The sequence below is a fragment of the Micropterus salmoides genome, unplaced genomic scaffold, assembly GCF_014851395.1.
Source record: "Micropterus salmoides isolate LMB-PRFRI ecotype aquatic unplaced genomic scaffold, ASM1485139v1 Ms_hic_scaffold_8, whole genome shotgun sequence".
NCBI lineage: Eukaryota > Metazoa > Chordata > Actinopteri > Centrarchiformes > Centrarchidae > Micropterus > Micropterus salmoides.
The window spans coordinates 18,624,955-18,646,624 of record NW_024044570.1 but is presented as its reverse complement, the minus strand read 5'-3'; the positions used below and the strand labels follow the sequence as shown (position 1 = coordinate 18,646,624).

The following is a 21,670-nucleotide window of genomic DNA, read 5'->3' as shown; positions in this document are numbered from 1 at the left end:
TGGTTACAACTATTTCAAAATATACCCCGTGTAGACCAATGTGCAGAGCTAGGTTTAAAAAAAATCAAAGCAAGGATGACACTTACAATTCACCCTGTCTTTTGTTGGACAGCTAAATACTTAAATGTTGTACTATCCATATCCCTGGTTACTACATGTATTTTAAGTGAGCTTGGAGTTGTTCCCCCTCTCTACAACAGAAACGTTTTTGTACTAAAAAGTGTGACAAATACCCCCAAAACAGAATGAGCAGCACAATTGGTGTCATGCTTGGGATTAGCATATAAACAATGCTTCATTTTTTTGGCATTTGCACAGCTCCAGTGGTGACACGCCAGTATGGTCCCCAGTGTAGTGAAAGGCTGTCGGGCAATGGCAATGACTCAGTGTCGCTAATTCAGACAGTATCAGCCCCTCAGACTTGACATTTATTCTCATGCACTGTTAACCTCCACATGAAATGAGAACTGGGCAGTCTTACAGCATGCATCTAGGTTTAGCCCACAGGCATGACGCGTTGTACCAGACATGCACATTTGAGTTGCTGGCAAAGACTCATTCACACATTGACTAATGTCTGTTGTTTTTCTGTGTAATAGCCATAAGCACTACACTATTGGATTTCTTGGCAGCGGCAGCTGTTAATGCCTCTGAGCCTTCAGTGTTTTTTAACCATTTCATAAATGTCATTTAATAACATTAAACCTCAACAGAAGCTATTTCCAAGCAGGTTAATTGTGATAAGTTACTGTTAAAAGCGGCACTACATGGTCTTCTAATTGGTTTCAGGCTACAACTTCCACAGTGTCACAGCTTTGGGCTTTTTTTAAACAATGAGGCGACCAGTTCACTTAGCTCCAGCCTCATCCTCTTTGCCAGTGCTAACCCCCTTTCAGGCAAAGGGAGCTGGAGATTACCTAGCAGTCTTCACCACTGGCCCCTTCTCTCCAGCCTGCCATCTCCAAAAAATGTGTGGACACCCACTGGGCCTAATTGTTCCATGACCACAAAACCTTCTGTTTGGCATGATTATTAGCGATACTGCGCTGATAATGCAAAACCTCTTTCTGTGAGGGAGCACACTCGCTGGTTTCATTTCATGATCCCCACTGATGAACTCTGATTGCATTCCTGTGTCAGAGCATTTCATCTGCACATTTACTGACTCTGCTTTCAAATGAGACTTTGAATTTTCCTCCTGTTCATCGCACTTAACAGTTTCCATGCAAAACTGTCCTCTCTTGCTACTACTTAAAGAATCTGTTGACACAAACAAAACAGCTGGTTGAAGCTTTGTGTGCTGTCAGATCTTCAGTGAAAAGCAAGACAGTAGAGGGCAGAAAGAAAATGGCTTTCTGAGAAGAAGATAATTCACACAGACACTGTTCTCTTTTTACTGTCAAACTGTAATTTCCCTTGTGAATTCTTGGTCTTTTTCTATCATTATTGAATAGAGATATTTCCCAGCCGCAGCCTCTTCTATTTTTGTCAAGCGGGCTGATTGAATATGAAGTCACAGGAGAAAACATCAGTTAGGAATTACCCTTTTGCCATGTTACCTGTAGATTTGACAAAGTTTTAATAGAATCAAACCTACATGGGAAAAGTGTAGTGCATCTTGAATAGCAAATGACTATTGTTCGTAGCAGTTTGCATACTTTTCCTAAAGAATACAGAAAAATGACTTTGATTTGTATGCTGTGTTTGGATACCTGAGAAGAAAAGTTTTGCACTTCAGATTCAGTTGGGATGCAGTGAAGAAAAAGCCCCAGAGCTCCATCTACATTTATTTTTGTTCCTAAGATTCTCTCCTCCTCTGTCACATTAAGTTAGTCTAATGTGAAGCTACCTTGTCCAAAACAGTCAACTCGTCTGAGTGCCTAGAACCAGCATTGACCAGAGAGGTGATGACAGGCCCATCACCTAGTCTAGGGTGTTTAACAAATAGCTTCAGATGACTATAAGATGGGACTTGTTTATGTCTTATTTCATTGCAGGTACGGGAATGTAAATAAAACTGAAATTATGAGGCAGACATTTACAAAGAACTCCATTGTAATGGAGCAGGTTCTTGTCTGGCTGAGCTTTGGTGTCACTGTTTGTATTGTTTGCTCAGAAGGAAGCCAATTAAACCAATCAAAATGCTTGACTGTCACGCGTAGATGTAGGCTCTGCTTTCTTGTTGCCCTCAGTGTCTCTCAATGGTATATCTGCAGATCATGGATACAATGATAAAAGGTCTCTGTGGTGAAAGCCTCTTTCCACTTTGCATAATTAAGAGCTTTTGAACACCTCTGACTAATTTATTACCTTAGTTAAAGGTTATAGGTGGTGGAGTAGAATTTAAATCTTTTCATCTCTCTCTGCTCCTGTAAAGTCAAAGGCAAGACGTTAAAGTGAGCAAGAAGAGCCAAAGGCAGCAGAATACTTTTGAGAGAATTCAAGCTTTTCTGTAGTGAGAAGGCGGATACTTGATTTTACTAACTCTGCTGATGAAGTCACTTCCAGATGGAATAGCGTTTGCTTGATAGATGCACCTGTTTTAAGTTTGACTTTGCAGTGCGGACTAAGGAAGTCATTGTCAGTAAACCAAAAATAACTTACTCTTGTTTTCGCTATCATAAAACACAAAATGTGAATTTACTGATATTTTCTATATTCTGGTTACATCTTTACTGCTTTATAGAGCAAAAACAGTACATAATAGGAGTTGGCTATATGGATAAAATCCTCTATCTCTATATAGCTGGATATTTATAGATATCATGATATAATTAAGTTTCTGGAAAGTCAACCGAGAACCAGAATGGCAAAATCTGTGATGAAAGAAAATTTAGATTGTCTTTCGTTTATATCGTACCTAACATATTAAATCAAAGCTATCTGGTTGGACTGAGACATTTTAATCTGCTTAGTAGCTGGACACGATCAATGCGAGCACAAAGGATGAGAACAAAGATGTCTTGTATTTGTTGTAGTTAGAGGGTTTGTCATAAGTTCTTGATCAAGATGATAGATAGATAGGCCATCTATCTATATAGGTAGATATATTGATAAAGACAAATATATTATTCTTTTCATACAAGTAGTGCTTCTTTGTAAACTACATTCAGTTGCCCCCTCACTAAAGTGATGCCTGAATTTCAGTCAGTGTGCCTTTAGTACTTATGATGACCTCCCACTCCAGCATGCCAGAGGCACTCTGAATCTGAGTCTGTTTAGCCCTCCGTAGTAACCACTCCTAGTACTTGTCTGATTAACTGTAATGTGTACTTCCTGAATGTCTGGGTCTGTATATGGTGTAAGAGCAGTACTTGTGTGACTGGCAGACAAGCTGACTGAGGGGTGGAAAGATGCTGAACTTCATTTCTCAGGATTGGCACCCTTTGGCTGTTTTAACCATCTCATGCTGAGCAGAGGGGGCTCTGTGGTGCCACTTCACGCTCTCCTTTGTCTCCAGAGCCCCAGGAAAGATCACTTTCCAGTGGTGAATCCAGCCATAAAAATGCAGTAAGCTGTTTGGCCCTGGAGACTAGCTGCCTGTGCACACAGGCGTGAAAGGACCACCACTGCCCCTGTGTGTCAACGCTCTAATGGAGGCCCAAGGGAGATATAATATTCCCAATAAATGATTTCGTAAAATTCAGTTGCAAGAGTAAATATGGTAACCGTTTCCCCATAAAGTCAATCCCCACAGACCCCCATGTTAAAATGCCCAATATTAAAGCATATTACTCCATTTCTTTGCCAATTTTTGGATTAGCCAGAGCCAGGCACTGCCAAGGTGGACGATGGCAGGAGACTCCCATAGCTGCTCCTATACTGAGCTTCCCACGGACGTCACAGACACCACATCCATGTTTTATACAGTCTATGATCGATCTACACTTACATCTGCATAAAATAAATAAGACAACAAAACAATGTAAATTTGCTGACCCCTCAAAATAACACATCACATAGCCACTAATGTCTAAACAGCTGGCAACAACACTCCCTGGAGTCTTTTATTATCAGAGGCTGCATTAAGGTCAAATAACCTCAGGAAGTCAGCAGCTCTCATTAAAGCCAAGTAATTCCAGCCTCTACTGTAATGGCTAGAATTAGGAAATCTTATTGGTCACACACAATTGGATTGCCTACTGGGAAACAAAAGGCCATTTCAATGCCGCTGAGCTCTCCAGTGCCCTATAAAAGTGAGTTGTCTTTGAAAACTCCCAGAGGACACTGTAGCAAGTCCTTGTACTGTAACAAAGCCATTAGGCCTCATCAAACTTACATGACCATTTTACAGTTCTAACCCAACATATTTTTAAACAAACGTTTCAAGTATTTTAGGTCTGCAACAAGACATCCAAACACACCACAAGTTTTAAAATGAGATAAATAATTTGATTTCAGAAAAGACCAAATGTATTATTGCTTTAACATATAACAGAGTAATCTTACAAAAATCTCTGAACCCTGTCTTGTTTAATTTAATCTGATGTAATCTCAACTTTTCATGGCAGGCACTGCAAATTCCAAACTGTCCTGAGGAGGTAGGAGTTAGACTGAGGGCACAGCAGCTCTCTCTTTACTTTTCACCATCTTACAGAGACAATAGTGAGCAGAATCATTTCTTTGAGATTGTGTTATTTTACTAGATTATTTAGTGTGACAGCCGTGAAGAGTTTAACTATGAAGGCGAGGGCTGCTGCTGTCTGTGACAGCAAGGAAGGACAAGCTAAAAAGTGCTGTTGAGTTGTCGTCTGTGGATTTGGAGTGACAGCTTATTTTAGAGATTTACTGTGGTGTCACTTATGAGGCTTCAAGTAGGAGTCTCATGATTTCCTAATCCTTGACACTGTTAGAGCTAAATTGGACACCAACTGGAAATATTTTTGTTTGATCAATGTTTTAATGAGGAACTTTGTCCCATGAACGGTTTTTGCTCTCTGTTCTCGAAAAGAATATACTACATTTTTTTATCAAATAATATAGTCTGTTTTTCAACAACTTAACACCCTCTTAGCCCTGAACAGTTGTTTTGATGTTTTTGATTTTTACCACAGCACAGCACCAAGACTGCTTTTGTTAAGGTCTTGAATGACAGTCTCATTGCTGCATTTGACATGGTCAACCACAACATATTACTAGACAGACTGGAAAACTGGGCTGGATTTTTGGTACAGTGCTAAACTTGTTTGAATCCTATTTGAAGGACTACTTTTGAGTGTAAAAATGATGTGGAGCTCCCCATGGCTCCGTTCTCGGGCCTCTTCTGTTCGACATCTACATGCTTAGACTAGCAAAGATTAAGGAAAACAACAAAATATTATACCGCACACAGACTTATATATAATGATATCTCCGATATCACCGGATGACTATGGTTCCACAACGAATCAGTAGTGTATTCAACAAATCAATGATTGGATGTGCCAAAATGTCCTCAAGGTTTACAAAGTATTACATACACAAAACAGAAATTATTGTTAAAGATAGAGGTGGTCTTGAAGTGTGTGTGTGTGTGTGTGTGTGTGTGTGTGTGTGTGTGTGTGTGTGTGTGTGTGTGTGTCTGTGTGTATGAAAGGAGATGGCCAGCCCAGCCGTGACAGATACTGTTAATGTGTGTGCAAATCACCTGCATGGAGTGCTTGACAGGAGTTTTCAATGAGCTGACATGGCTTCATCTTGTTCACTTTAAACTAGAGAGCCATGTGAATCTGAGCACAAACCCTGTGACAGTGGACGCCCCTACCGCTAACCTTGTCCGAGGTTGACCACTGGGAAAACAAAGAGGAACATAACTTAATTGGTTTGCATGCTTAATTAAAAGCTGTCATTTTGAGAGCAATCTGAGTGCACAGCTAATAAAAATTAAGCTTCTTAGGATGAATCTCCAGAAGTTGAGTTGAAGTCTCAAAGGCAGCGGTGAGATCTCTTTCAGCTGAGATCTCTTTCAGCTGACTTTCAGTTTCAGTCCCATGCAGCTTAGCTTGTTCTCCTCAAGGGAGACATGGTGCTGATTGTCTTTTGGGCCCATAGCGATCGAGGGTTAAAAACCTCTCATGCAGTCATATGGGATCCAGCATTATCATGTGGTAATACAAAGCAGAGACTGAATATGTCTCAAAATGTTCCAGCAGTTTTTCCAGCAGAGAATTACAAATCATAATACTAGCTATATTTGCATAGCACTGTTCAATGCAGGTAACAAAGCGTTACAATGATCAATATAAAACACATTACAAGTCAAAATAAAATAAGATGAAAATAGGCCACACACAGTGGTTTACATCATGTCCTATAGCTTTCAGTAGTCATTTCAAACACATTATGTTATATGACACCCAGAATTTCCAAAACCATCACTGCCAATCTGAGTGTATTCCCGTAGCCACTTCCCTCAACTTCTTAAAACATAACACAAACACAGAGGGACAAACATGGCCTTTTCTCTCCCTGTTGTTCATACTGTGTGAAAATGTTGTCCCTCATAAGCTGATCAGACAGCAGTCTACAGTGAGGAGAGCTATGCAGAACACACACAGTTACTTTTTCAGCACCGGCTTCTTATTCTCACCGCTTTGGCGTGCTCATAGCAAAGGGCTTAGCATAATTTTGGTGCACATCGGCCTAAGCATTAGGTGTTAAAAATATTTTAACTTTTCTCAAAACAGAGTTGTGCTTCAAATCACGTTTGACAGTCTCATAGCAACAGCGGTATCCATGAGCAGCACTTCTTACGAGCCTCTCTCACTCATGGCCTTACTCTTCAACGCATGCCCTTCGAATGAAGGTAGGCGACTTCTCGCAGAACATACACAATGTAAGGATAGCACTCAGTCTTCTTAAGTAACACAGTCTCAAATCCATCTTCAGCTGTCTCCCACACAGCTTACATAAGGTATTGATTTGACTGTGCCAGACTTCAAATGGAAAAACAAGCAAGTGAGACACAAGTCTAAATAGCTTAGCAAATAATATATTTAGATCTTATCAAAGAAGATCCGTTTGACTGAAAATGATTGCTTTCAACCAACTGTTAAATGACAGCAAATTGACATCTCAAGATTGGGAAGCGTGAGCTCAGAAAGGATCTTTTGTCTGTAGCAAAAAATGAGGCGCCAACCTCACCTAGACTTGCGCACCCAAAACCTTTACATTTGAGCAAAGAGTTGTTAAACAAGATGCAAGTGGGTGAGAAAAGAAGACAAAAAAAACCAACTTATTTTTATCAAAGACCATTTGAACTGATATTCAGAAAGCAGAACAGATTTTTTTTCTTAATAAGCGTAACATTTTATGTATAGAGTTTTAACAAAAAGTGTGGTATTGCCTGACATAAATCAATTGTACAGTTCAATAAGTTGAAAATGGAAGATGAAATGGCATCAGCACACCCAATAAGGTGAGACTGAAAGATCACAACCGTGCAAATGCCTTGGGTGAGAGAGCAACTTCTCACATGTGGAAGATACTGTAAGGGAAAAAACAGTAAGGTATTCGCCTGCTGCTTGTGAGTTGAGAGTATTGTTGCTTTGGCGCTTACAGTATATAGTGTTGTAGTAAAGACCACCCAACAGAGACGAAGTCAAGACCAAGACCAGAGTTTATCGAGACCGAGAAAAGACCAAGACTTTTAGGGGCTGAGACAAAGTCAAGACCAAGACCGGGGGGCAGGGTGAAACAGAGTCAAGACAAAGACCAGTTCCCCACATTACAAGACACACAATAAAATGGAATGAGATCATAGGTACTTCACAAATTGACCTGAAAGATCCACATTCCCATTAAAACACCCACATACAAACACTTAGAGCAGAAATCAACATCAGCATCTTTATTCAACACTCCTTTTCCATGTTTACCATCGTGGGTGAGTCACCTTTTTAAGTAGGGTTATTGGTTGCGTTTGAAGTAATAACTCAACTAACTCAAAGTTAGGATGCTAACAAATATATCAGACAATGCAAAAGCAGTTTCACTAGCAATGACCACGCCACAACAATGAGTGATTTAGAGGTACATGCACATATGGAATGCATGGATTATGGAGGATGGATTAATGCATGTATAGGGGAAGGGTGATGGTGGAAGAAGGATGTTGTCTGATAGGCTGGTCTGAGAGGGTGTACAGGAGACTAGGCATTGAGACTCAGTGTGGGGGTTCCGTCTCGGAAGTGTTTTCGCCCAAGCTTATTTCAAGCCCCCCAGACAGTACCTAGATGAGACATGAGACAGCTGTGCCCTGATTGAACAGGAAGAAATGAGGGGATGAAGGGAGCAGGGATGGTGGAGATGCTGGGATGAGGGATGAAGGGATGAGGAAAGCAGGGATGGGGGGGTGAAGGGATGAGGGGAGCAGGGAAGAGGGGATGAAGGGATGAGGGAAGAGAGGATGGAATGTAAATGCTCCATATAGCACCTTTCTAGTCTTTTTGACCACTCAAAGCGCTTTTACACTACATCTGCATTCACACACTGAGCCTAAGTGCTCAAACGGAAACTAACATTCACACTCACTCATACACTGGCCAATAGCCAGGTGGAATAGCCGCCAGGGGCAATTCGGGGTTCAGTATCTTGCCCAAGGACACTTCGACACGCAACCAGGGGGAGCCAGGGATTGAACCGCCAACCTTCCGATTAACGGCCAACCCGCTCTACCTCCTGAGCCACAGTCGCCAATCGATCGCTAATGGTGTTGTGGTGGCAGGAGATGAGCTGCCCTGAGGATGAAGCGATGTATAGCAATATTCGTGAGTCTGTGAAGGAGTGAGGTTCTGACAGACAGAACGGGATAGACCTTGTGGAATCTCTACAACTGTTATCTGGGTGGATGAGTGTGGACTCACTAGACCCTTAAAACCCCCAAAGATGGCGGCTGTGACGACGAGGTAAGTTTGTGAGTGCAGACGAAGGAAGGCAGCACTCGGTGTCTAGAAGTCTAACTCTGATGAGATAGTGGCATGGGTGAGGAGTGTCTGGAAGGACTGCGACACTTAAATGATTATACCGAGGTGCAGTGCTGGTCAGTCTGCTGGTGTGATTCAATAGTGCTGCTACGCAGAAAGAGCAGACATACAGAGCCTGTAGTGCGAAAGTGCGGCCCCGGTGTTTGAATTAATGCAGACCATCGTGCCCGCTTGATGGAAACTGGCCTGCCCTGTTGTCAATTCCCTTAGCGTGGGGACATTAACAGAAGGACATGAGTCTGCGGGCTTAGAGATGATGTGAGATGGGGGCGTGGCGGGTGAAAAACAGTGAAGGCTGGGGTGTTTCGTGAGGAAAAAAGGGGGGCGCGAGTGGGGTAGTGGAGTGCTGACTATGCATGCTGAGGATGGATGAGGGGCTCTGATGACCTGCAAAAGAGGGATGTATGAGCTGAATAGGACAGACCAGTTGGAAATGAAGGAGAAAGCTGAGTGATCGCCGACTCACATATTGAGGCCCATTGAGTTGTGAGCGGCTCTTGAATTGCTGCGTTGGCTGCTTGGAAAGAGAGAGGAGCAGAAGCCGTATTGCTGTAAATGGTGGAAGGAAGGGTAGAGGAAGGGATGATGGGATGAAAGGATGTTTGTGCACGGGAGGAGAGTGCGGCCTGCGAACACAGGAATGAAAAGAAGGCAGATTGCCTGTGAGACACGGAGGGAGCAGGCACATGGGGAAATACAACCTGATCCCCGCCAGGGGGAGCTGGAGATGCAGGCTGAGGCCGTCGTGGCCATATGACATCATGCGTGACGCCGCTGGCCATGGCCGACCCTGGCAGAGAACCGGAAGCGCACGAGGCTTGGTATTTATTTGTTGCGGTTGAAGGGAATGCCTTGCCCTCTGAGGAATCGTTGGCAGGATTAAAACTGACGGGCTATGGTCCAGTCTCTAATGTCGTGCTCCGTTTGTGGAGGAAGAGATGGCTGCGCTAGGAGTAGCCGGTCTTTGTGCGCGAGGAAGAGAGGTGTTGATGCCGACTCCTACGACGTCCTCGATTTCCTGGACTCGCTGACTGAGGGGAAGAGGCCTGAGAGCAGCAGGGAGTCGGGGAATCTCGTTGGAGAACCAGAGATCCTGGTGAGGCCCTCTGATCGCGAGCTGGTCCCCTGAGACACTTGATTGATGTCTGCCTGGAACTTAACGTTACCCTGTTTTGAATGGATCGTTGTCTGAATCAGGTGAGTTGTTAATTTGGATCTCTGGATCCATGATTGTGATCATGCTGTTGAGTGTGGATCGTTGTCTGTCTTGCGTCGAGCAATCAGAAACAAGTGGGGCAGGCTGAGCGGTATATGTAGCCTGACAGGTGATTGGAGGTGTGGTTGAGGTGTGGCCCCGCTCCCGAACCTAAGTTAACAAGTTAACTTCATTTATTGATATTCCCAAAGTTATGGTCTTCACTGGTCTTGAAATCAAATCCCGAGTCCTCAATGTCCATGACCAAGACAAGACATAAAAATGCGGTCAAGTCCGAGACGAGACCAAGACCATCAAAAAGTGGTCTTAAGAGTACTACAACACTAACAGTATACACTCCCCTCCCTTCCATTTCCCCTGACAAACACACAAAGCCAATAAAATATCCAAATGTTATTATCTGACACTTAAAAATCCTGAAACATTATACAAAGGCCCATAACACAAAAAAACTAGTCTACCATAAAAAAAACTGACTTTTGCATGTCATTATTCTGAGGAGTACAGAAGTTGCATTTCTGGAACAATCATGTTGGCTGTGACAGCAGACTCACAGTTCAGCTTCTGTCACACTTCAAGTACTGTCACGCTTGTTAGGCTTGGCCCATCTTTTAGAGATGCCGTATATATGTTGCTGAATGGAGTTTGAAGCAATTTGGCATTGTGTTGTGGAGCAATAGTACACAAACTTAGTTCCAAATACATTATACAGCAAACATGACTCCTGCTTATGGTCTTAAAACTTACCTACACTTGGTTTTTCGTGTAGTTTGACACATACAGAAAATTAACGTCATAAAAAGGAGTTTTAGTTGACAAAGATACTGACACGGTAATCAGTATATATGTATATATAAACTTATGCGTTCAATCCAAAAAGCTTGATTTTGTAATTTAATTTAATTTAACACTTCATATTCTGATAAAATTCTTACTGAAAATGTTGATCTTGTGTAAATTTTCAATAAATACTAAATATACGCACGTAAAAGGAGATGTTAGTCACGACAACTGGTGAGAATATTGCATACACAGTAAAGAAACATTTGTACAGAGCACTGAAGCATCTCATTCTTCTCTGAGCATGAAAATCTTCAACTTCTACTTTAGATTGTCTTTACAAGAGCATTCTACTTCACTTGGTAAAATTAGATAATTGGCCCACATTACAGTAATAGCTCAGTGGAGATAGGCTATAGCATGACCAGAAATGGAGAGCTCCTTTATATTCCACTTTTGAATACCCAACATCAACTAAGATGGTAGCGCTAAGTAATTAATACAATCAACAGAACTGAGAATTTGGTCTAAAGAGCTGAGGTGGTGTAATCTCAGTACAAAAAATCTTTTCATGCAAAATGCTAAATATTCATTGTTAATTTGCTAGATCAGTCTTTCTTGCAGCCTTTAAAATGCTGTGTTGGATGTATTAATACTCAGGTCAGGTCTTCTGTTTGCTGGTCTGGAAGCTATGCTTTTTTGCTGATGAATAGCGATAGACAGGTGATTAATGAAAACCAACAAGTTGATAACCTGACAAATACATCTTATACTGCTATTGATTATTTGTCACAATAGATGAGTAGCAAATTACCTAACGATAAAGAGAGAGTGTGAGAGAGAACACTACACAACCTGTCAGTGGAGAAGAGTTAAATGGAAGAGGTAAACATCTATAGTGAGTACTGTTTTAAACTAGTGACATTTCCAATTGGACATTATCATAACGTGAAATATTATTCCCCTTTTTTGCATTTAATTTGCTAAATTTCCCCTTTGCCTTTGTAAGAAAAGCTGACATTTCACAAGGATGCGATTTCCTATTCTAGTGCAAACAAAAGCTTCCCTGATAACCCTAAAAGTGTCTTGGGGGCTAAAACGCTTTTTTATTTTGTAGGTCGAGGCTTCTTGAGCACCTTAACTACTTCAGAGTGACTGAATGAGGCCAGTGAATTGATGCTGCAGGTTTAAAAGAAATGGGAGTCCGCTGACTGACAGAGTGGAGATGTGACATCACACCAGAGGGCTGATGGGCGTACAGGTGCTTGCTGGTGAGGACTGCCCAGTCCGGACATCGTCAGTCAAGCAAATAGCATTCGGGCCCTTGAGCCTCCTAAACCATCAAAAGGAAGTCAAATTCAGGAAAGTCACTCAATATCATCTAAAGTACCTTCAGCTACTGTTCCACTTTCTCACTAACAGAAGCCACATCATCAAAAGCTATGGCTGCAGGATATGGACAACATATGTGGTGGATATTGCAATGCCAGCATACAATGCTATAAATAGATTTGAGTAACCAACTTCTGTTCATTTTGGCACCTGATTTGGATTTAGTTTTTGTCTCACACTTTTGACAAAAATATATGCTCATTTTTAAACATTAACATTCGTTGTGTAAACAGATGTTCCAGATTTCATCAATGAAAGTTTAGTCTCATTTTTGTCCCACACACACAGTCACTCTGCTCTGCAGTAACACAGCAGGCCGACACTCCTCAGCTGGATTAAAGGTTAGGGTGGACTAAAAATGTGACTGAATGGTGTGGCACATGGAAATATTTTCCCCTTTTCTATTTATTGAATATAGATTCAATTTTAACTCAAATTGGCATAGTTGTGCACACTCAGGCAGTAGGCTAATATAAGAGAAGAAGATTTTCCTTTATTGATTCCTGTGCACTGAGGGAATATTAGCAACAATTATGTATGTGTTCATTTCCTGTTTTACTGCTGCATGAAGTTGTAGCTCCTCTGTGGGCTTGTTTACACCCAGTGTGATTGTTTGCCCACTTCTGTATCTGACACAGTTGGATCACGATGTCGCTGCAAACTGATGGCAGGAGTTACAAAAAGAAAACCTAAGTTGTAATAAATTTTAGTTTTCCTACAATCATTAGTTTTTGGTTTGCTTTAAGGATATGGATCATGAACCTTGATGGCATGGCTCATCTCAGTCTCCATGCCCTTTTCAAGATGGCCAGGACCAAACACATTCAAAAAGCACAATCGGCCTAGCTCGTTCAGCGTTGCACAAACCAGCAAAGCTGGAGCAAGAAAAAGGCTGGGTCACTTCACAGTGAGCAGCCAAGAGGAACAGATTGCTTTTGCTCTGCATGATCACAGTAGGGACTGGCCTGAAAGGGGTCTTTGTTTGCCCAGGGGGAAGCTAGAATGGCATGGCTTGGCTGCACAGGGTGGCATGTGGTCTGGTGTAACTGGGAGTGGGGTGGCGTGGGAGGGTGCACTTTTTACTGCAGGCCCTTTCCCCTTGTCTTTCCAACCTCTACACAGTCATGCAGCTCTGGGAGCGATGATGTTATCAAGCGCTGCAGGCAGTGGGCAGCCTCCCTGGTGAGTCTCACTAAAAAATACTGTGCAAAGTCTGAGATTTAAAGATCAAGGCTCAAATACTGCTGTGTTCATTTTGTATATGCTTTCCTCTTGCTGTGTTTATTTCCTCTATGCTTAATGAATACACTTACAACAAAATGCTTTTTCATGTTAAATGAGAACAATCTGCTTAGTCACCCTCAATGTCAATCGATGTATCTGGTCTGCGCATATGCATAAACATTTCCCTCAAATCCTACAGGAAGATGGTCAGAAAAGTAATTAGCAAGCGCCGTCAACAGAAAATTGTAACATGAGCTAAGGAAACAAATCAATGATCTGTACGGTATTACTGTGTATGAATGTTTGTTACATCTCTTCCTAAACGCTGAATAAAGAGTTCTCCTTTAACACACCACGACATGAGTACAGCACACAGAGCGCAGTGGTCCCAGAAGTAAAAGGTGTGTATCAACATTATCATCATCATCGTCACCCACAGCTTCTGCTGCTGTTCTGCTCTAGATGGATGAGCTGTTGCAAGATAAAAAATCTCACAGCCCGTAAATTGAGAACCTTCCTATTCAGCTAAGAAAACCAGCAAATGGGAAGTATGCCGATAGATTTGTCAGCAAGCTAGTTACGGCTCTAGGGTGATTCAGATTGCGCACCATCAAAACAAAAGTGGCAAATGTCATGGTCAGACTGTGCCAATGTTGTCCTGCTGTTTTCCAGTTTTCAGTTTTTCCCTGATCAAGACTTTGCAGTGTATCTACCCCAGCTCTGACTTCCTCTGTGTTTTCCCTGTGCTGAGGTTCACTCAAGCGCTGACGAGCTATCAAGTTTTGCATTTGGGTCCAGCTTTCCTTGTGAACATTACAGCCAAGTTGTTTCCATCCCACAGAAGCATCACAGCCACTAAATCAGTTTTAATCCTGCCAAATGAGGCTCTTACTTCCTTTTGAGTTTCCCTAATTAATAAATACGTGTAATCAAATTGTAATCCCTGTTCTCGGATGAATAAGGGCGGATACAGCCATCCATTCGTTTTCATAATTTGAATTCAATGTCAGGACATCATCATGGTCATGTACAACTTCTGTGCTACAGGAGTCAAACAAAGAAACACAAAATACACACTTGTATGGCCATGCTGGAGTCAGAAAAGGCCAGAAGAACGCGGCCCATAAACATGGATAGCTTTGGTACACAAACACACACACGACTGGCTGTCTGGTACAGTGACAGTGAAGAATGAGGTTGGCTAAAGAGGTCTTGAGGATGATGCATCGCCTATTAAAATATTAATTGTCATCATTTAATTTGACTGTGATAACAATAATTAACACAAAAATAACAACAGATAATCACTCATATAGTCAATTATTAAGCTTTCTTTATGCAGTCATAATATCAAAAGAGAAATGTCTCCAAACAAGCGGCCTCAGAAGCAGGCTGGCCATTAATCACAAGGCTTGGTGGTTTGATCCTCTGATTGTATATATGTTATACTGTCCTTGACAAGAAACTGAACCCCAAGTTGTTCCCAATGTGGTTGTATGGGGAAGAAATGTAAGTTGCTTAGCCTACAAGCATTTGCTGATTACATGGGTTTACATCTGATGATGGCAGGGATTTTGTCCTGTGATCTTGGTTAATGAAGGCAATGTCATAACACAATGTGCGGAGGTTAACATATTCCCTCAAGAGAACCACGACCTTGAGACAAATTGATTATAAAAAGCCTTTTAAGGCAAAAGTGTTCTAACCTCTGCTGTAGAAGCCCAGAGAGAACTGGATCTTCTGCAAACCACCAGCCTTGAGCCCAAAATGCTGATCTCATTACCACCATGTAATCAGCCTTTTTAATGATCAGGACCTCTTTCAGCCTCACACGGATCACGTCATCCATCTGCTCCACTAAGATTCGGTCTTCTTCTCCCAGCCCTTGAGCCCAATGGAGCACTGGCGCTGGATTAGCAGAATGTGCTAATGCTGCACCCTTCAGGCACTAATTAGTGTACCAGAACAAGTGGATTTTCATCTGCGGGCTGTATTGTTCACTGTGATGTGCCGCTGCTTGCTGTTGTTTTCCAGTCTTTAGTGGCACCCTGAATTTCTAAACACAGGAAGGGAAGACGGCAGATTGTTTAGCGTGCCAAAATCTCAGAGATAACAGGTCGGGTACCCAGGTTGCATGTCAACTATGGTGACAATGGTGAGAAAACAAAAGACAAAGCTTAGCGTAAAAACAAGAGATTATAATTAAATCATGAGCGTAATAACATCTAGCTCTGTCATGATAAGACAAGTATCAAGTGTTACATGAGGTGAGCTATGAAGTGCAGCACAAGGGGAGACATAGCTGGGAGCATTGAGAGTTTGGGCACATATTACACAGCACACCTAGGGAGTAATGACTAAATGAGCAGTTGCCATGGTGACGAGGTGCTACACACAACTCCAAGGACATGGAAATGTCATTTTTTCCTTGGCTGCCACTCAGGAACACCAAAGATAAACGAGAGCACAGTGTACAACACAAGTGCACGTTTAAGCTGCTATGCATCCATTTCACTGTCAATAAATGAATTTCGGTTAAGAAATCAAGGAGCGTATCTCGCGCACATGATATTTCTTTTCGTAAATAAAAGATCTGTTTAAAGTAAATGTCCAATAAACCAACCATGTTTTACACCAGAAGGATTATTATTCACATACAACATATGACAGAAGTAGGGCCGCATCTTCATGGTTCATTGGACTAAATTCTAAAAGCAGAATGTTTTTCTATAATCCTCTCAGGCTAGTGGTTACATAAAACATCTTGATTGGGAGAAATAATCCACTACTGGATGTAAGAACAGGGTCACAGAGAAATAAACCTGCAGAATGGGTTGTGGACCACATATCGGCCTGTGTGCAGAAGGAGTTGGAAGTGCAGAGCATCTCTGCCGTTCATGAACAGCCAAAAACAGTCAAAGCCTTGTCTTCTACTTAGAAGGACAGTATAAATAAATAGCAGCAATATATATATAAACCAGCTTTCAATATCGCTCATATTTAATTCTCTGTTAATTAAATTGCTGCTGCCTTTCTGTGACCTTATTCTGTAAAAGGAATGAGGCATCCATCTGTCTTTCTCCAGTGTTGACATACTGAAGGATTTGTGACCATGCTTAAATAATATAATATTGTTATTTTGGCAGTCTGCTGTGCCCCTTCTCCCCTTCTTTCACTGCCTCCCCAAAGTGACTCATCGGGCAATAACCTTGACAAATGACCTTCAACACCCACACTCAGCATAGCAACACTGACGAGATTTACAAAGCACTTTTAGAAGTGGCCTCCATTTCCTTCCATCTGTCATCTTCCCATTTATATAGGTCTCCAAGCATTTGTATACTCATGATTCACCTTCTGAACATCTACCAGGGAATTCGATAAAAGCTGTGGGTTGGTGCACTACAGAGATGTAATATTGCCTGACTCAATACAGTATTAGTGGCGATTTCATGCTGTACCTGGCTGGCTGGTGAGTTGGTGCAGTCTTGTTAACCAACTTGTGAACTTTGTCTATTTGGGTTTCACACACACTACGGGGCTGTGGAATGTAGTTGCTTCATATTTGTGTTGAAAGGAATAAGGATTAAAGTCAGTCATGAGAAGAAAGTAAAGCCAAACCTATCTATGGTGTAGAGTACGCAAGGAGGAAAAGTGGAGCAGTGCAATATGCCAAGCACTGTCCTAGGGGAAAAAATGCAATGTGCACCATGTATATTAGTGCCAAAAACTCCGGTGCCTGTTTGAATTGGGCCAAAGAAACATGCTTGTCTTGAGCACCACCTGTAGTTCAGAGGAAATGCCTACTGCCGTTTTGAGTATGAAATAACCAGTACTGTAAGTAAGAAGAGTTCTTCATTTTGTTTTCAAACAGCAAAAACTGTGTGAAAAATAAAGTACTGCCTCACTGTTTATTACTGATTACTAGCTGTCCTGACAGAAAAGGAGCAGATATTGCAAAAAAACACACTGTCTTGTGCAACAAAATTGTAAACCAAGCCTCCAAAGACAATGCCATCATGTTGAGTTTAGGGGTGTGCGATATATCGCCTACAATAATATCTTCATTGTTGTTTTAACGATGTGTGAGCAGACATTATCAACTACGCCTCTCACTTTACTACTCTGCTGCATCATGCATGCTGTTGGCCTACACGTGTGCTAGAGTTAAATAACCAATAGCTGCCGAAAATTTCATGACTGTAAAGTGAACAGCCCCAGCAGATAAAACACAGACACTACCAGCCTCGCGGTCTAATGTTACGTAGTTAGTTTGAATCACTAGACGTGGATCAGCTTCAATCGCATGGAGCTAGTTGTTGCCATTAAAGACCACAAACTAACCACCGCACGGAATATCAGCATGTTCACAACAGGCCTAAACCAGCCAGGGTGCCAACACAAACACACACTCAGGTTCAAACACAGATACACTCATGATGACAGAATCAAAGCTGCTAAGACAACCGCTATGACAGAACTCAGGGCTAATATACAGTATCCATTAGCGAAAAACAACACACGGGAACTCCACTTTAGTCTTGAGAAGTCTTTATTCACTGCTAAGGGCTTAGTGCTACTCTCTGCTCTGCTGCCATTCATCGGCGCATCCGTTCACACACATACATACTCGCTCCATCTCCTCCTTCTCTCACTCACGCTACGCTCACACATGCCTTTTACAAACACATTTTTGAAAGATGCCGTTTAATTATCATTATTGACAAAATCCCTGAAAGAGTCTTTGCTATGCTCATCCTTTACATCTTATTTACCTAAAAGTCCCTTCAGGTCGTGTGTGCCAACAATCAGACAGGCTGAGCCAGAGACAGACATTAACACACATTATGGACATGCAAGTAAGAAGTGATAGATACCTTTTCAGCAAAGGCTATGTGCTGGCTAAGCAGCTTTTACTGGAATGAAGGGACTGCTTGGTTTGGATGCTCCCATCTATGTTAAATGCATCCATGGTGTAAACATGTGTATATTATAGAGCTTCTATATATATATATATATCTTCCTGAGGCATTAACAAAGACATGCATCAGTCCCCACTGACTGAGACGGACAAACGAGAGATTTGTGTTGTTTAGCAACAACTGTTCAATTGAGATCCTAATAGACCTTTTTCATAGCAAATGGTGAGAGGGGCAGCTGGTTCTGGAAGTTTTTTTCCCCAACTCTATATTCCCATTTGAAATGTTTGTTTAAAACTAGATCCTCCTCCTGGATAATGTAACAACCAGATAGGTTTATGCTATGACCACCAGTGAAATATCAGAGATAGGCAATATGCTGATGAATTAGCAATGACCAACCTTGGCTTTTATCAAACGTCCCCAGTAGACCATTAAAAAAAAATACATATTTCATATATCCACTCATTATTTTGCTGCTTGCAACTTCAAGAAACAGTCCTGCTGAGACAATGATGTAATTAATGCAACAACAAAAAATAACAGATGTTACAATGCCATCACTTCCCTGGTTGCTGACTGGTCAAACATGCTTTACTGTTGTTTCTTTGTAATGATATATGTATAGTATGAATTTGAATCACACTTAGAGACTGGTGATTGAAGGATGAAAACGTTACTGCACTAAACATTCTACCCTGGAATTGTAGCTATAACGAAGAATAATCTCAGCTTGATTGCACCTCCTACAGTGCAACGCTCTTCAGCCATGACTGCCACCACCCTGCATCATTACCAAGCCAGCAGCAAAAGTCGTGCTCCCACCAGAGGAGAGGGGTAATGGGATGTCCTGAAGGGCACCTCTGGGGGCTGTCCATAAGCTCTGCTGCCACTCTTCAGTTAGCCACCCTCATTAATTCCTACTATATAGCAAATGTAATGTAAGAGCTGTTTCAGGAAAACCCAAAGGAGGCGGGAGTGAGAGCAGTGGTCAATGAAGATGCAGCAGCAAAACTCATCCAGGAGGGGAACTTTCTTTCTCTGAACATGCTGGGAAGGTATAAGCAATAAATAAGGTGAAGCAACACAGATAAACCACATGTCCAGGAATACAGTAACCTCGGTATTATTAATAGCAGCAATGTCTTGGTCCCTGAGCAGCTCCTTTAACAACAGATTGCTGCAGCCACAGTGCAAGAGCGCTACTACACACTACAACATAGCAATGACATAATGTAGCATTCTGTAACATCAACACTCATTACTGTCACTCATAATTTTTTTCCTCATACCTGTACCGTGCAATTATACATACAATATATGTATATAATTTTCCCTAAACTATTACTACTACTACTACTGCTGAACATATTTTTGCCTGTACAATAAGATTTTTAAAACTTATTTTCTACACCGTGCCACTATATAGTGTATTTTTAATTCTATTTTTCTATCTAATGTGTATTTTTTATCTGTTGTGTGTATCTGGAGCTGCCATAATGAGTGAATTTCCCCAGCGTGGCATCAATAAAGTCTATCTTATCTATGGGTGACAATATTGCTCACAAGTTGATCATACTGCCAGAGAATAGCTATCACAGTTGGCGTTAGCAGGGTAACAGCAACACAGGGGATAGTTCACAAATGCAGATGACTGAGACAGAGCTGATGCGGTTCAATGACAAATGGAGGTACAAAGGTGTACAGGATGGTGAAGCAAGGCAAGGGTCAAAATCAGAGAAGGAAGTCCAAACTTCAGACCAAATTCTTCAAGGAGCAGGCAAGAATCAAGTGTCAAATAAACAGGAAAGGTCCAAAACAGGCAGGTCTCAACAGATAAACGCATTATATACCACTGCCATGCAAATGTCTGATCTATTCTTGTAAACATCAGTGCATGACAGTGGCCTAAAGAGCTCAATGCTCTGCAAGAAAATTCAAGCAAATAGGCAAAATACAAGCAAATGAAGACAACACCTTCACCATTTTGAAAACAAGCAAAGAGGGAAACGCTGCACATATTACACAACTAAGTAGCCAACATTTCAGAATATCAGAATGTTAAATCTTAAACATTTCTGTCTATTGCCTCTTTGTTGTCAAAGTGCAAATGTGTTCCTTAATTTGCTGTTTTTGTTTGCAACTTGAGTGCTGCTTATATGTTTGCTGGGTTGCATCTTATTCCTGTTGTTATGTCATGATTGCCGTCATTGGGTCGGTCTAAAAAACAGCAAGTGGAGCATCTGCTTTGTGCTTTGCTGTGAGCTTTCCACCAGAGAAGAAGGCCACAGGCTACATATTATGCAATGTGGTAAACTTCTAAGACTCCTTTGGCTTGAAAGGCAATGAAAACTGTAGCGCAGAATAAGCATCACAATCAATCCCAGATGTATCACTGAATCTTCCCAGAGTGTTTGTACGCAGGGCCGACAGATCAGATAATGATAGTCACAGAATGTTTTCATGATTCATTAGCTCTGTGTTGTGCTTGAGGCAGCATGTGGGCAGAGGAGGCTAGGCCAACTCCTCTGTAGAATTTATTCTCTGTACCTGTGCTGAGCAATGACTTGTCCTAAAAATAGCTAAGCTCACCACTAACTGGACCACAGCATCATCAACGTCATCAGTGTCTCCACATACCTATTAATCTCTGTATTGATTGGACTGTTCCATACTTGATTGCTTCTGATACACAGACGATTATGGTATAGGAAAACAAGCTCATTTGTAATTTAGGTTTACAGGTTTGCCTCATAATGATCAGGGCCCGTATTTATCAAGCTTCTCAAAATTACTCATAAGAACACTGCTAAGAACTGACTTAAGAGTAAAACAATTCTTGGCTCAAAGCTGTGCTTCAAAGTTACTTATCAAGCATTATAGTCCTAATTTGAGTGAAGTGTAGGACTAAATCTTAAGTGTCAGTCTTAGTGCTGATTTATGAGACTGTGCTGTGCCACAAACAGATGAGGGATGACGATGTAGCCAAGGACCAATCACTGAATAGATTTCCTTCTTTAAGAATATTCTCAGATAAATTCACATTGAATGGTTAAACTGCTAAGAGGAGTTTATATTCAACACACGTTTAACATAAATAATTTTCAAGAGAATACATTATGATATAGGCCTACACATTAATAAATTAAAGATAAAAAAGTTTATCTTTAAATAAG

The 21,670-nt window shown here is 41.5% G+C and overlaps 1 protein-coding gene across 4 annotated transcripts in view; it reads right to left on the bottom strand.

Moving 5' to 3' along the window:
• Positions 1-21,670, bottom strand: part of LOC119894176 (FERM domain-containing protein 5) — a 63,108-nt gene that overhangs the window by 27,211 nt on the left and 14,227 nt on the right. Inside the window, exon 1 of one of the 4 annotated variants that reach the window (XM_038706754.1) lies at positions 5,627-5,747. The exons of the other annotated variants lie outside the window; for them this stretch is intronic. Coding sequence (XP_038562682.1) covers positions 5,627-5,632 — 6 coding nt within the window. The 5' untranslated portion in view covers positions 5,633-5,747. Of the gene's footprint in view, positions 1-5,626; positions 5,748-21,670 lie in introns of those variants that run through there. 4 annotated transcript variants of the gene reach the window in all.